The sequence below is a fragment of the Ochotona curzoniae genome, unplaced genomic scaffold (genome assembly GCF_017591425.1).
Source record: "Ochotona curzoniae isolate NIBS_2020 unplaced genomic scaffold, NIBS_Ocur_1.0 contig_43, whole genome shotgun sequence".
Lineage (NCBI taxonomy): Eukaryota > Metazoa > Chordata > Mammalia > Lagomorpha > Ochotonidae > Ochotona > Ochotona curzoniae.
Genome location: NW_024466218.1, coordinates 24966513 through 24981211, shown reverse-complemented (window position 1 = coordinate 24981211; position 14699 = coordinate 24966513). Strand labels below are relative to the sequence as shown.

Here is a 14699-nt window from a genome sequence, read left to right as displayed (position 1 = left end):
CCACAATAAGTTAGCTGTTTTCTAGTTACCGTTTTTTATTTTTCATAGCTCTATTGTGAATGCTGCAAGCCTGTTTGCTTTGAGGTTGACCTATTGAATGTGCTTACTTTCTGTAGAGTGGAAACCTTTGACACTGAGGACGAACGAGAAATAACCAATGTTAACTTGTTAAAAAGGCAGGCAAGCACTTAAGCATATTGTTCAGTCCTTTCTTGACCTATTTTATGTATTTTTAGAAAAGAAAAAGACAGTGGAAAGAATGCCTATCTGTTATACAAAGTTATCAGTAATATCGTTTTGAAACCCCCTTTTCCAGTGTAGTCTCATTTATAGATGCACTTAACTGGAAGGAGTTATAAGCTCAAATCATTGCAGTTTCATTGAGAGACATTTCAAAGCACACTTGGACTTTGTTAGATTTTGTTAGCAAGACTTGCCAAAAGTGGAATGTCATGTAGAGATTCTCAAATGTTTCGAATCCTGCTCACACAGTGATCAAGAAGTTATTGGATGTTATGCAGTAGAGTCCTGATTCACAGAAAACTTTGTAATGCTGGGCTCTGTATCTGAGTTGTCATTGTGTAGCATTTTGGTGTCTGGAGTTCTTGAGAGGCAATAGCTAAGCATGCAGACGTCAGGTTTTTATCTGGCAGATTATCTGCTGTTTTCATCAGATGTTTATGTTGCAAATAATACTAGTAATGAACTTATTACTCAGAATATGCTCTCAACCTAAAATCTCCTCCTTGAAGTTTTATTTTAAAGTATGCTGATTTTGTATCCCTTGAAGAAGTCTTAAACTGGAATCAGTGAAGGCAAGCTTGTCAGCAGCTGATTAGTCTTTTATAGATTACTCATCCAACACTCACAAAACCCCTCGCTATGGAGAGATCCTCTTTATGATATTTCACTCTATGGTGGCGGGAAGGGGAGGTTTGAATTTTTGATTTTACGGCTTATGGGTCATATTTGACCAACTGCTTTCACTCGAAGACATGCCACTTTGTTGAGCTATTTAGGAATCAAAAAGACTGTCTTAATTTAAAACAAGGACCCTTTGTTGTAGTTGGTGACTGCCTTGTGAAATTTTTCAGTTCTCAGCGGGTTAACCAGGGAACAGGGGCAGAGTCATAATTGGCCTATTTAGAGTATTTTGCATGTGAATGGTGTGTTAGTGAAGCATCCCTAAGTCTGTTGTGAGTGACATGGTGATTAGAATTTAGATTAGGGAAAACACATTCTGTACTTTATCAAGGACAGTAATTAGTTCAGTCAGTAAAAGTTGATTACAAGTAACGATAAAGTTAGATTTTTAGTACTTAATTTTAAAATTTCTTTATTAAACATTAAAATTGTTCTTAATAAAAATGGTACTATCTGCACTTGTTCTATTGCATATCAGAATAATTAAAAGAACAATGTGTTCAATGCAGACTATAATCAGGCGATTTATATATTACGGGTAAGTTTCTATGTAGTTTTGCAAGAATGTGATGTCATTAAAATTTTTTTCTGATGTCATCATTTTTGAAAGTTTACTAATTTGTCGCTCCGAAACAAGCTAATGATATTTGCGAAAGTTTCTAGTGTTGGGATGAACGTGTAACATGTGGGGATGTGTTTTAGTTCCAGTAGTCCTGGGGAGGGCATTCGGATGCTGTGCGGTTTGTTCCTGTGAGCTTAGGATGCCTGCTGTTCGTGTGGCGGCAGAAGGTGTGTGAGGAACTGGACTTCCTCTGGGGCCAGCAGGCATCTCCTTCCCTTCCGAGGTGCTGTGAGTCGGTGCGGCTCCAGAGAGGCAGGCTCCTTGGTGGAGTGGCCAGGGAAACTGCTGAAATCTGAGACCCACTCCCGGTTCCCGCGAGGGAGAAGTCCTGAGCACTTCCTCCTGGGAGCCCAAGTGCAGAAGAGAACATTCACCTCCCACGAATGGCAATGTGTTGCGGAATTAGATCCTTAAGTCACCGTAAAATGCTTAAAAGACACTGTTTAAAGAGATGCATCTTCCTCACGCACGTATGGAATTAAAAATGCGCAGACTTGGTGATAGCACCTCAGACTGCCTTTTCTGCCTGCTTGCTGTGTTTGATTGTTTCAGTTGAGCAGATGCTGCTTGCTTTATTGCATTAGTTTAAGTGCGAACAATCAGGGGGTGGTGATTGTAAGAAAAAAAAAATTAACCTCACATGTTTGTTTTCCCTTTTTTTTTTTAACTTTTCAGCAAAGTCTCCTTGGAGGTGACATGGATATGGGCAACCCAGGAACCCTTTCCCCCACCAAGCCTGGCTCCCAGTACTATCAGTATTCTAGCAATAACCCCCGCAGAAGGCCTCTTCCCGGTACTGCCATGGGTAAGGGATTCTGTTTGAGTGCCTCAGTGATTATGATCTGTCTTCCACCTCCCCTTTCTTTAAATCCTCCTTGTGCAATACCGCATTTTCACCCCAACCCCTCTCCCCCAGCCTTACAAAACCACACAGTTAGATTCAGTTGCCAAGTTGGTGACGTCCACCCAGTAGTCCTCTGGGTTCACGTGTTAGCGACTTTATAGCAACAGGACTTGGCTAGTGTGGGTTTATTTCTAATTTTCTCATGACAGTGTAAATAGGGAACATTTTTTTTTTTTTTGAGAAAACCTAACAATACGGTAATTTTGAACAAGGTAGAACATGATTTCTTTTAGAACAGATGAAGATAGTTGAGGTAGTGATGTTGTAAGAAAATCTGTTCTGATCTGCATGGCTCCGTGGCTTCTGATATACGTTCGTTAGGAATATATGCCTGTGGCAGCTCACAGTGTCCCTCATTTGTTTTTCAGAGGTACAGACAAAGAAAGTTCGAAAAGTTCCTCCAGGTTTGCCGTCTTCAGTAAGTACTGCTCCTTTCCGCTGTGCATATTGCTGAGTTTGTTCTGCCTCGAGTCTCTGTGAGGGCGGTTAAATGTCAGTGAGGCTCGATGCGTCCAGGGCAGTCCGTTGTCTAGAATGTGGCTGAAGCAGGGCTGACCTCCCTGTGCAGCCAGCCGACCTGAGCTGGAGTGTTGAGACTGAGTGGCTGTGTTGATCTTCAGCGGGGTTAAGCTCAGAAGAGGACCCTGCGGAGGTGCCTGAAGTACGAGAGCTGAAGTACCTGTACAGGGCTTCCAAGAGAATGAGCATTAGTTTCATGTGTTGGTTAAGTTCTTTGTCAGTATTACGGTGATTTATGGATTTGCATGTGAAAGGAGATTGTGGAAAGGATTTAGGAAATATTTACATGAGTTTCAGCCCAGAGTGCAGGGAGAATGTCTCTATTTTCTAGGGAGGTTGCTGTATTAAAAGCTGCAAAGGTAGCTGCGTCAGTAGAGCCAGCCAGGTGACTAGGGGAGGATCCAGCTGTAACCAAGAGCATTCTGGGGCTTCGCAGTAGCAGCAGCTGCCTGGCAGGAGTGCCCGTTCTGCCAGGGGTAGCACAAGTTGGTCGTCGTTCTCACAATCAGATCCATGATGGCGTATTTTGAGTTCTTACATGTGTTGAGTTCCTAAGTATTTAATTTTGTCTAGGAATGGTTTAGTAAATTTTTTCTAATCACCCATCACCCCCCCCCAAAAAAAAGAGAGAGACGCTGATTTCCTACCTTCTTTACTTTTCCCGCTTCCTTCTTTTTTCCATTTTTCCTTCCTTTTTCGGGTGGCGTTATGGTGTGATGCCATTTATGCATGAGTTTTATTTTCATGGCGAAGTTCTCATTTTCTTTGTAAAGAATGCTAATGAGCTTTATTATAAGTTCTGTCATTTTAAAATAAAATTATATTTAGATTTCTGGAAACATATTACCAATCAGCATTCACATATTAGTCTTTATTTCATTTTTAATAAATTAGAAAAATAATGGGTTTTGCAAATGTGCTAAGATTAGATTAACCCAAACACCTGTGTATTTGAGTTGATTTCAGTTCAGCTCACTCAAAATATTATTAGATGAATATATCAGAATAAGCTTTATCAAGGGAAAAAAGATTTTAAAGCTAATTATCATAGGCTTGATAGTGTTGAAGAAGCATCACAAAATTATCCATAAAGTATTGTGTAAATATTGGCAAAATATTGTATAAATAAAACTGCCAGTGACATATAAAGTAGTAATTTTTGGATCACTAGTAAGTTAGTTATTTTAAAATGTACTGAATATTTTGTTCTTTGAAATGTGGCGGTGTAGTGAAATTGATCCAAAAGGTTTTATAAGGTTTTGGTAAGCTTGAATTGGTGATCAGTTTCATGTGGATGAAACTTTAGCTTCTAATAGCCTTTAGGACAGCTTCAAATGATAGTTCTTACAGCTGTTTACATTTTAAACATGCCTAATCCTAGTATAAATAATTTTAATTTTCATAGACCTCTGCTTGCTCTTAGGTGATGAAAATCTGTGTGCTTTAAATGCCACAGCAGCTCAGAGCTATCACACCCTCTTCATGCCTCATATTAAAATTAATTCAGTTTGTTTTTACCAGTGGTAAAATTATGCAATAATCTGCATAGTTTCTAAGCAGTGCATTGGTGTGGCACTAGATGTCATCTCAGTGCTCAGTTATAATCCATGGTAAATTTTTAAACTATCTTCCTGTGACTAACTGGACCCTTTAGGAAATTATACTGGTATAGTTTTTTTTTTCTTCTTCTTCTTCTTTATCGTTAAGACAGTTTATGTGTTGCTGGTACATCGTGATATTCTCTTAAATATAAAATCATCAAAGGAACTTTGCCTTCTCAATGAATTCAGGAGTTGGGAATTTGTGCCACTTAATTTTTGGTTTTTAATGGTCATCTTAGGATTTGTCTGGGCTACATGTTTTAATGATTCTTATAAAACAGGAAGGAAGAAAATTTAGTTAAATGAGAATTTTCTGTCTACTGAAGAATGAGACTGAGTAGTTTTGAACCCTGTCTCCAATTTGTTATTTAAAAAATAGCTCTATTTCAATGACAGTTGAGGTTAGTTTGCTTAGCCTTGTTGTATATGTATTTCATGCTTATTGCTTCTTTAAAGGCTCGTGTGTTAATACAGTATCTGCATTCTAGCTAGGTTTTAAGAAATTGTGTACTACACATTCTATCACTTTTCCTCCGGTTTCTGTGTATTTCCTTATTTTTAGACTTCTGCCATGCTTTTTTTAAGTTCAAGTAAAAACTTTGTAACAGAGACTTCAAAACTCGTTTCAGTATGTATGAGTATTTGTGCCACAACAGAAGGTTGAAGACAATGAAAGGTTTCCTTAAGAGTGATCATGAGGAAAGACATTGATTTGTTTTCTTTGATACATATTTACAATGACAAATAGTAATAAATCTGTCACAATCTGTCCTGTTAACTCACTTTTCCCCCTTTTTGAAATGGGCCGTCTCTCTTGCATTAGATAAAACAAGAAAAGTGACACTGTGACACACTGTAGTCAGATGCTGTGTATATTGCCATGGTCCAGAGGCTGAGCTGCTTTGGCCACCCTGGCGCACGGTCTTCCCAGGTTGTCACGAGAGCCAGGGCACTGCGTGGCCCTGTTGGGAAAACACTGCTGCGTGTGTGGAGAAAGGAAGCAAACGTCTGGCCCATGATGCCTTGGATCTGGCAGGATCCATGCATGCGTGTTTGTGCTGTGCGCTGCTTCGAAGCCCTGAGTTCTTGTGGAAACATGACATAGGGACAGGATGGTGGGAAAACCATTGCTGGGTTCTCTTGAAGGCACAAGAACAATGGTGAGAAGGAGGCCCAGCCCTCCAGAGACCAGAGGCTAGTGGGTAGGGCTGGGAGATTCTTTTAAAGGAAAGGCTGTGTGAATGCAACAGTCAGAATGCATGCAGGAGCTCTGCTTGTTACTACAGAACACTTCCGGGTCTTTTCTTTGAATTTTGTGTGTGATTCCTGTCTGTTATATCCCAGTTTCTTCTTAGCCCTCATTTGATAAGACTTCCAGGGCCAGACTTTGTCCCTTGTTGAGGCCAGAGTTTATTTTGCATGTCTGATCTCTGGAATCTATATTCAAATCCAACAAAACTTCTTGTTTTGTTAGATTTCTTCATCCTGATTTTCTGTCTTAAACTGTATTTTATTGTGACCATGATTTTTTACAAATGTACTGCTCTTCCCAGCAAGTTCTTCTCTTGGTGTAACCCAATAATCACAATCATTGAATCATGAATTCAGGCAGAAAGAAAATGCATCTGCATTAGTGTTTATGGAAAACGATGATGATTCTTGACCAAATTTAGCATGAAAATGTAGTCTGTAAAGCAAGGAAATTTTTTCTTTTTGTGTTGTTTTAAGGCAAGTGAATCTCACACACACACACACAGAGGAAGAGAGAAACCAAAGACATTGTGTTTCAGTACTTTGTTGACCTTACCAGTATATAAACACACAAGGTCTTGATCTTCTTATAGTTTGGAATATTCCAAATTGAAATATGTTTCAGCAGAAGGTATTCACCGCTACACAGCTTACATTTCAAACATTGGCGGAATCTGTCCCATTTGCAACTTTCATGATGTTTTCACCACAACCCCAGTTGGGATCTCTGGGACTTCAGAATTCTCTAAAACTGCAAAGTTTTATCCTGTGACATAATTTATGACTTTGCTTATCTGCAGTGACCTTTTCTCAAATCGTACTTTCCAATAAAGTCTTTGGTGGTAAATTGCAGTGCTTTGTTTTGTTTGTTTGTTGTCATTTTATTTGTGTTGTGAGCTCTTTCCCACTGGAAGATCTAGCTCAGGGTACAGTGATTATTTTAAATATGTGAACCCTAGGGAAAATAATTCTTGCTACCATGAAGATTCCAAAATAAGATTTGGATATTTGGTTTTAATTGAAGGAAAGTATATTTTAAATTAAAAATATATATATCAATTCTGGATTAGGCTTTTACAAAGGAGATTATTAGAAGTATCAGGAAGAAACGGATAATGCTAATGACATTAATTGTTTTGTGTATTTTCTAGTCAGTAAAAATCTCCATACTTGAAGGTTTCCAACACCATGTTGAATCCACATCTGAAGATTTTTTTTTTTGCAGGCTTAGTAGGGGCAACTTTCTTCCCCATATTTTTTTTAAAAAAATTCCAATTTGAAAGAGTCCAGTATCACATAGAATGAGAAAATCCATGCATCCTTTAACTCATACTTTTAACATGGAACATGGGAAATCAGAACGGTGCTTTTCTGGACGATACAATTTTCGCTTGAGTCATAGTTCAGTTTTTTTTTCAAATGAAATTGTGTTAGAATATGCTCTTTTCCAAGTGAACTGTCTGCCACCTGGGACACGCCGTGTGTAGGGAAGTCCATGTGTGATAAGATAAAGAAGGAAGGAACTCCTCAAGGTTCATTCTTTGAGAGAGACACTTTTTGAAAAAATATCATGCAGGTGTTTATCTTAACATACTGAGATAACACAGCTTTTTCAACTTTGATCATAATGTATCTGTTTTTTAAATTAAAATGAAGTATAGGTCCTAAAATTATATTTAAAGTATAAAAATATAAAGGTTAAAGGAGATTAAGTATTACATAGTTATACCATCCAAAATAAGACAAACTATCACTCACACTGCTTATGTGATTCGATGTGAGACAGGGAAACACTTTGAATACCAAGAAAATATCACGTAGGAAATATTGTGTGTGCGTCTGTGCTGTTAATGCTGAATTCACCAGGTCAGCTTCAAGGTTTTGGCCTGTGCACGGAAAGGCAATGTCATCCTTTCTATTGCGCATAAAACCCACATAGGAGAAGCTTTATATGAGCGACTAGTAAATGAAACAGGTAAAGGAGGATCTTGTTCATTGGGGATTTACAATATTTCATTATCGTAGAAGGGAAAATGAGAGTATATGCCCCACACAGACCGGGAGATATTTGGCCTCTCGGGAATTTGCTACAAGATTTCTGAACACAGGGCTTTGGTTTAGAATTTTGAAATAGTGAGGTCTATCTTCTACTGCCCTCCTCCCTGAAAATATGACCTGCCTGCTTCTTGAAAAAGAAGGCTTCACGGTATGTATGTGTTTTTTTTTTTTGGTTTGTTTTTTAATATGAAGACAGAAAAAATGCAGAAACTAAGACAAATAAAGAACTTACCAGTGGATGGCAGGTTGTGTATGGTGAGCTATTCCTGGGTTGTTTTTACAATTGAAAAGGTTAGGTGGCTTAATCACCTAACTAAACATAACCACTTTATCCTTGCTTCAGAGCAATGCCTTTCAGGGCCCCAGCACCCGGTGTCCCCACTCAGTAAGTCCTCCCAGGCTGCTGAGTATGATGCTCTCCCAATACTAAGCTCTATCTCAAAATGCCACTAGTGAGTATTGTATTTTTAACTAAGTTCACAAGATACCATATCACCTGCTGAGATTGATCAAGACTTCCGTGAAGATTTCAACCTCTAGGACAAAAGCTTTTAATGAAACACTAGACTCACTTGCTAAGAAAGGGGAAATAAATGTTTCAGGCAACTGTGACTTTGAACCTTATTTTATCCTTGCCACTCAAGAATATATTTTCGTTTGGAGCATTGGCCTTCATCTGAGTGATGTAATTGCTGGGAAACCTGGCAATCACTTAGGGCTGGTTCAAGAGAAGGCAATGTAACAGGATTGACTGTACTTTGGGGACTATGAGAACTTGTTCTGGGGCATCTGGCTTCACTGTGAATGTATTGTGTGTTTATGGAATGGTACGGATGGTTGGCTTGGTAAGAAGTTGAATATCAATCTTTTAACTTAAGATTTCATTAGCTGAAACAGTTTGTTTTTCTCGTATACTAAAATTGTGTCTATTTTCTTGTCTTTGACAAACTCTGCATTTTTGAGGTGTGTTTTCTGTTCTCAGACAGTGTTACAGTTTCCATTACAAAGTAATAAATCAGGCTGAGATAGCACTTGATGGACTAAATAAGATTCTCTCAGGAAGGTGGCAATAATCCTGAAAGAATAGGGAGTCTTCAAAAATAGCAAAGTGTACTTTCCTCAAGGCAAAATAAACGTGGTCACACTGTTCATAGACATGGAATATATCGGCCTTTTTTTTCTTTTTTAATCACACTAAACTTAAACCTGCATTTTTAAGTTATGATGTGGGAACCCCAGTCTTGGTCTCTCCTGCCCCAAGAGTGTGTTTGGGCATCAGGAGATGTTCCCTTTAAGACTGTCAGAGTTTTACTAAATTTGTGGTTTTAAATACTCCATTATTTTCTGTCCACACAGCAGCATGTGGCCGCTGCTGGTTTTTTGCCCATCGCAGCCACTGCAAAGGTGTGGAGCTAACAAGAGTTCAAAGCTTTGCTTGCGCGTCTGCTCCCTCTTCAGGAAACTTAAGGTAATGCAGACAGTTCTGCATTTTGTAAAACTGCAGGGTTGGAATTCAAGATGATTTAACTTTCCATGAGATGCAGAGTTCTGTGTCCTGCAAAGTATGTGAATACCATATTTTTCCAGGAACGTTTTAAGAATTTTATTGAAGTAGCTTAGTGACCTTGTTGGGGCCTTTCTCATCTAACTTTGACATTGAGTAATTAATCATCAATATGTTGCTAGGGTTAAGATTTGATCTGGAAGCATTGACGTTTACAGAAGTCAGAAGAGGTTCTGTGTGTATTAAATTTCGCTAAATTTGTTTTGATTATTCAGTGGAACAGAAGACATAGGGACACTCCTGAGTGAAGCTCTCTTGATGGCCAGCTGTAAAAGGGAGTTTTGGGTGTGTTGCCATCGCAGCAGTGGTTAAAGGGCATTTCCTTTGTGAAACGTGGGCTCGTACCAGAAAGATTTACATTTTCTCAGAAAAATCACCCTTGTGGTACATTTAATCATGAAAACTGGTGTCATGCCTCACACGCTATACAAAAGCTGTCACTGTTACCACTTGCTGTTACCACTTAGGGATTGTAGGAAGATCCTATTTGGGAGCAATTACTTTGGTGTCATCCGAGAAAGAGTACCTAACTATGTACAGCAGCCTCTTCCCTCCCAAATCGTATCATTTTAAATATGCCTCCTGGATTACGCTTATAATAATATTGTAATGGCTTCCATCCTACCGATTGGCATAGTATATCATTATGTCATTAGCTGCTATGAGAAAGCAGTTTGAAGTAGGTGGCTGATTCTTAGCGTTAATGTTTTCAAGTAACCCTGTTTAGGGAATTGGGTTGTTTTACAGATGCTCAGGTGTGTTAACACAAGCCACAATGTATTTCCAAGCTTCCTCATTATGAAAGGAACCTGAAGCACAAAATAACTCAATAATAAAAGGGATATGAAATTGGGTCTCTGTCTTAAGAAAGTTTAATAACTTAGGATGTTAAAAATTGAGGCATTAATATTTGTCCTACAGTCTAGCGGTGGTACGTTCATTTCTCGTTATAACTGAAGCTGGAATTTTCAAAGAATGTTCATGGCCTGGCAATCCAGACTTACTAGGTCCATTTAAAAATGTGAAACCATTAAGATGAGTAGAAAATAAATATATTTTTGCAAATATTGGCAATTATTATGATTATTTAATAAAAGTCACAAATCCTAGCATTTACTAAATATGAAGATGTATGTCGCTGAGTGAAAGATTATTGCCAGCACCTGGGAGGTCTCTCATTAAGAGGCTTTTTATGAATTTTGTTTTTTAGAGGGAAACAAAAATTGATCCCCATGAGGGAACTTTAAAAGTCCCTGGAAAACATGTGGCTCTTTTTGTGACAAAATTAAATTTCTTTTCAATTTCATTTTTACGTGAACATTTGGACTTTACTTCTTACACTATGTGGCTTGGTAGATAGAACTAGGCAAAAGAAAACAGAATTAAGCATATTTATTGTAAGCAGATATATTAGGATTACAGGTAATTATTTTACAGGTGAATACTGTTTTGTGTTCCCTTTAATGTATCATATCAATAGCTTCAGTATAATGGAAACTTTCTTTAATAACGAACTGGGAACACCCTGGTGAAAGGAGAAATCAGAGGGTTTTCCAAAGTTTTCATTCATTCACTGGTTATTTCCTTCATTTCTGTTTATTTATTCAAAACCTATTATTCAATTAAACAGAAAGCCAGACATATTATGCAACAGTGATTCTGTCTGTTTCTTGTTTGTACCTTTATTTAAATATCAAAGCTTCACAACTGAAATTCTTCATATTTAACTACATTCGCAGTGTTGTTTCTCTGGCTTCCAGTTTGTGGGAGTATGTCTTGGCATTTTAAAGAGCATAAAATTCGGCCTTAGGAAAGTCATGCATTCAAAAAAATGCGGTAACCCACACACTGTTAAAAACGGGGACTTTTTGTCCCTTCAGCATATTGTGGAAGTACTTAGTCTGCTACTCACTTGTCACTTCCGTGAACAGGTAAGGGTTGCAATTTATGGGCATCATTTTTGTCCCAGACAGGTGAAACTCATTGCCTTATTTTACTTGTTTTACTTTGGAATATATTTGCAGAGAAGGACTATGGCAGTGAAAGTGGTAGAGTAGGGTGGAAATAACACTGCAGGAGAAAAATGAGAACTTTTTGATTTAATGCCTTGATATCCTCTACTAACTCACCTAGTGGTAGGGCAAGAGCCTGTTTATCTTCGAGAGAGAGGCTTCTGTGGCACCTGCAGAATGACATGGCATCAGTGTACTACCAGCCAATCCTGCCCTAGTGCTTATGCCTGCAACCAGGCCCTGTTCAAAGCTCCTTGGATCTGTTCAGTCATTTGACCCTACAAGGATCCTGTGAGATGGCTTGTGTCCTTTACTCATGTTTATGGAAACAGAGACATCAGAAGGTGAAGAGCACAGCCTGAAGTGGCAGGGCTCAATTCTGATCTGAACAGTCTGTTGCTCCGGTTTCCTTGTTGGTGCATACGGCTACCCAGGCTGCCCCTATCTCTTCAGAACACGAAGTTCAAGTGTGTGCAGATCAAGAAGTTCTCAGTGATGTAGTTCTTGTTCACTTAGCATGAATGAAATTCCCTAGAATAAACGAAATATTCTAAAATGCCATATGCAGGTGGAATGTTCCAGTGTGTTGGCTGTAATTCACAATCTGTGATCCAGCGTAGCAGAGGATTTCCTAGATAAAGGCAGTATGATCCATTGGTTATGGCAGGGTGTTTGGCTACCTGGATGCCTGGTCAGCTGTGTGATTTCATGGCTGTTGCCACGTGTAATGCACAAATACAGTGTCCTTGAATACTGCAAAAAATTCTTGGAAAATTAAAAGATAAGTTTATTTTGGTGCAAAACACAAAACTGTGTCATGGAAAATAATAATAGCGATTTTCAAAAAGATATGAAAAGGGATTTTTAAAAGTTTGAAATTTTGTATGAAATTTTGGCATCATGGGTATTTTCCATGAACTTTTTAGAAATGTGTGTGGGGGCCCGGCGCGGTGGCGCAAGTGGTTAAAGGTCCTCGCCTTGCACACCCGGGATCCCATATGGGCGCCGGTTCTAATCCCGGCAGCCCCGCTTCCCTTCCAGCTCCCTGCCTGTGGCCTGGGAAAGCAGCAGAGGACGGCCCAAAGCTTTGGGAACCTGCACCCGCGTGGGAGACCCGGAAGAGGCTCCTGGCTTCGGATCGGCATAGTATCGGCCCGTTGCGCTCACTTGGGGAGTGAATCATCGGACGGAGGGTCTTCCTCTCTGTCTCTCCTCTGTGTATATCTGCCTTTCCAATGAAAAAATAATAAAAATAAATCTTAAAAAAAAAAAAAAAAGAAATGTGTGTGGGGCAGCTAAGTGGAAACCAAGACCAGGGTCTCACTTGGATTCAAAAGAACTTTGCCTAACAGGAATTTTGAAATTTAGAAGCATTGCAAGTGCTTTTTTTTTGGGTATTTCTTTATGTGCTGAATATCACTTTTGTCCACACCAAGAAACCTCCTAAACCTTTTAAGGTCTTAGAGCCATGACTGTGAGTTTGTGTCAGAAGAAAGTATTCCCATCTCCCCCTCAGTGGGACAGCTTTCTAAGATTCCCAGTCCATCTCATCATGCCATTTCTCTTATTTTTATTTATACTTTGTTTATATCCAGATCAGCCTGGCACTCCAGATCAGCCTGTCTCTAAGTGCCAAGGACTTGCATGCTCTCATTTTTATGTACATATTTTTTAATTCTTTTTTGGGGGGGGGTTTGGAAAGTCAGATATACAGAGAGGAGGAGAGATAGAGAGGAAGATCTTCCGTCCGTTGATTTCACTCCTCAAGGGGTCATAACAGCTGGAGCTGAGCCCATCTGAAGCCAGGAGCATGGAGCCTTTTCTTCCAGGTCTCCCACATAGATGCAGGGCCCCAAGACTTTGGGCTGTCCTCAACTGCTTTCCCAGGTCACAAACAGGATGGGAAGCAGGGCCCCTGGGATAAGAACCGGTGCCCATATGGGATCGTGGTATGTGCAAGATGAGTACTTTAGGCAGTAGGCCATCGTGCCAGGCCCTCTCATTTTATATTCTAATGGTGGCCTTCCAGAAGAGGTGTGTTGCTAGTGTTTCTGAGTGACACAAAGGTGAAGGGAAGGCCTGAGGGCTTTTGCTTTACTTGGCAAGATGCAGGCATGTGGAATGGGTCTGGGTGGTAGTTTGTTTTTCTTATAAAGCAGCGATCACTTTGTTGAGGCTGGTTTCTGACCTGAATCTGGGACTTTTGTACAGATGTTTTGGATGTCAGGTCGGAGAATTGCTTTCATCAAGCCACTACCCTGTAAGTCCTTTTGCGGTGCTGCTCTTGAATTGGAAGGAGAAAAGCTGATTTTGGTTGTCAGCTATGGGAAACTCAGAACAATTCTTTAAGAAATAAAAAAGTGATGATTCGTTAACTCTTCCTGGATTTAAAGAAAAAGCAGAAAGCAGAGTCTGCCTAGGCAGTAGGGAGGACATGTGAGAGACGGGGGCGCCTGATCCCTGCGTCCCACGGGGAAGGGCTTTCCCCAGCCAGTCTCAATTTGTTTTGTTTTGTTTTTTAAAAACCCAAAACAGCGAGCAGCAAGTTCAAATTCCTTGGGAAAGATTCCTTTTGTCTGGGGAGCTCTCAACCTCTCCCTGTTGTCCCTAAGCAAGGACTGTTGCTTCAGACCCCGAGATGTGATCTTTCTGGGATGGCTCTCCAGTGGCCACTCCTCATCTGTAGTCGTTGCCACCTTGTGGATTACGAAAGATACTGGTTTTCACAAAACTTGAATTTGACTTTTTATGTCAAGTGTACATTGGCATTGGATTGCTATGTTCCCTACCAAGGGGACCCTCGTTTGTTCAGCAACACCTCACTTCTCCACTCACAGTTCATTTAGGATTCTGATGGGAGTGTTTTTTCAGGGAACACACATTTCACTTTTTGACCTAGGAGCATCTGTTAGAATTTTTTTTTAATACTACTTTGGCATTCTGAAAGTGTTAATGTCTTTCATATCTGTTTAATGCTATTTAAGGATATTTATGATCACCTCTTGGTTACTCAGGGTAAAGTGTGTCGCAATTTTTTTTTTAAACAGACAGGAAAGCATTCACATGAGGAAACAGATTGCTTTAAACATGTGCTTCCTGTGACAGTAAAAAGAACAAATTAGATTTAACACTGTGTAATGAATGCATACATGTGTACATTTAAGCTTTTAAAAGCTTTATGTTCAGTTCTGGTCACAACAAAAATGGAGTCACCTGTAAAAATCCAGGACACCTTGGGTACCTT

General features: G+C 39.5%; 1 protein-coding gene across 4 annotated transcripts in view; it reads left to right on the top strand.

Annotated features, from left to right (window-relative positions):
* TCF4 (transcription factor 4) overlaps window positions 1-14699 on the top strand; it is a 353857-nt gene that overhangs the window by 233580 nt on the left and 105578 nt on the right. For all 4 annotated transcript variants that reach the window (XM_040985021.1, XM_040985019.1, XM_040985020.1 and 1 more), the window contains 2 exons: window positions 2222-2351; window positions 2819-2868. In XM_040985021.1, the coding sequence (XP_040840955.1) occupies window positions 2222-2351; window positions 2819-2868 (180 nt within the window). The remainder of the gene's footprint in view (window positions 1-2221; window positions 2352-2818; window positions 2869-14699) is intronic.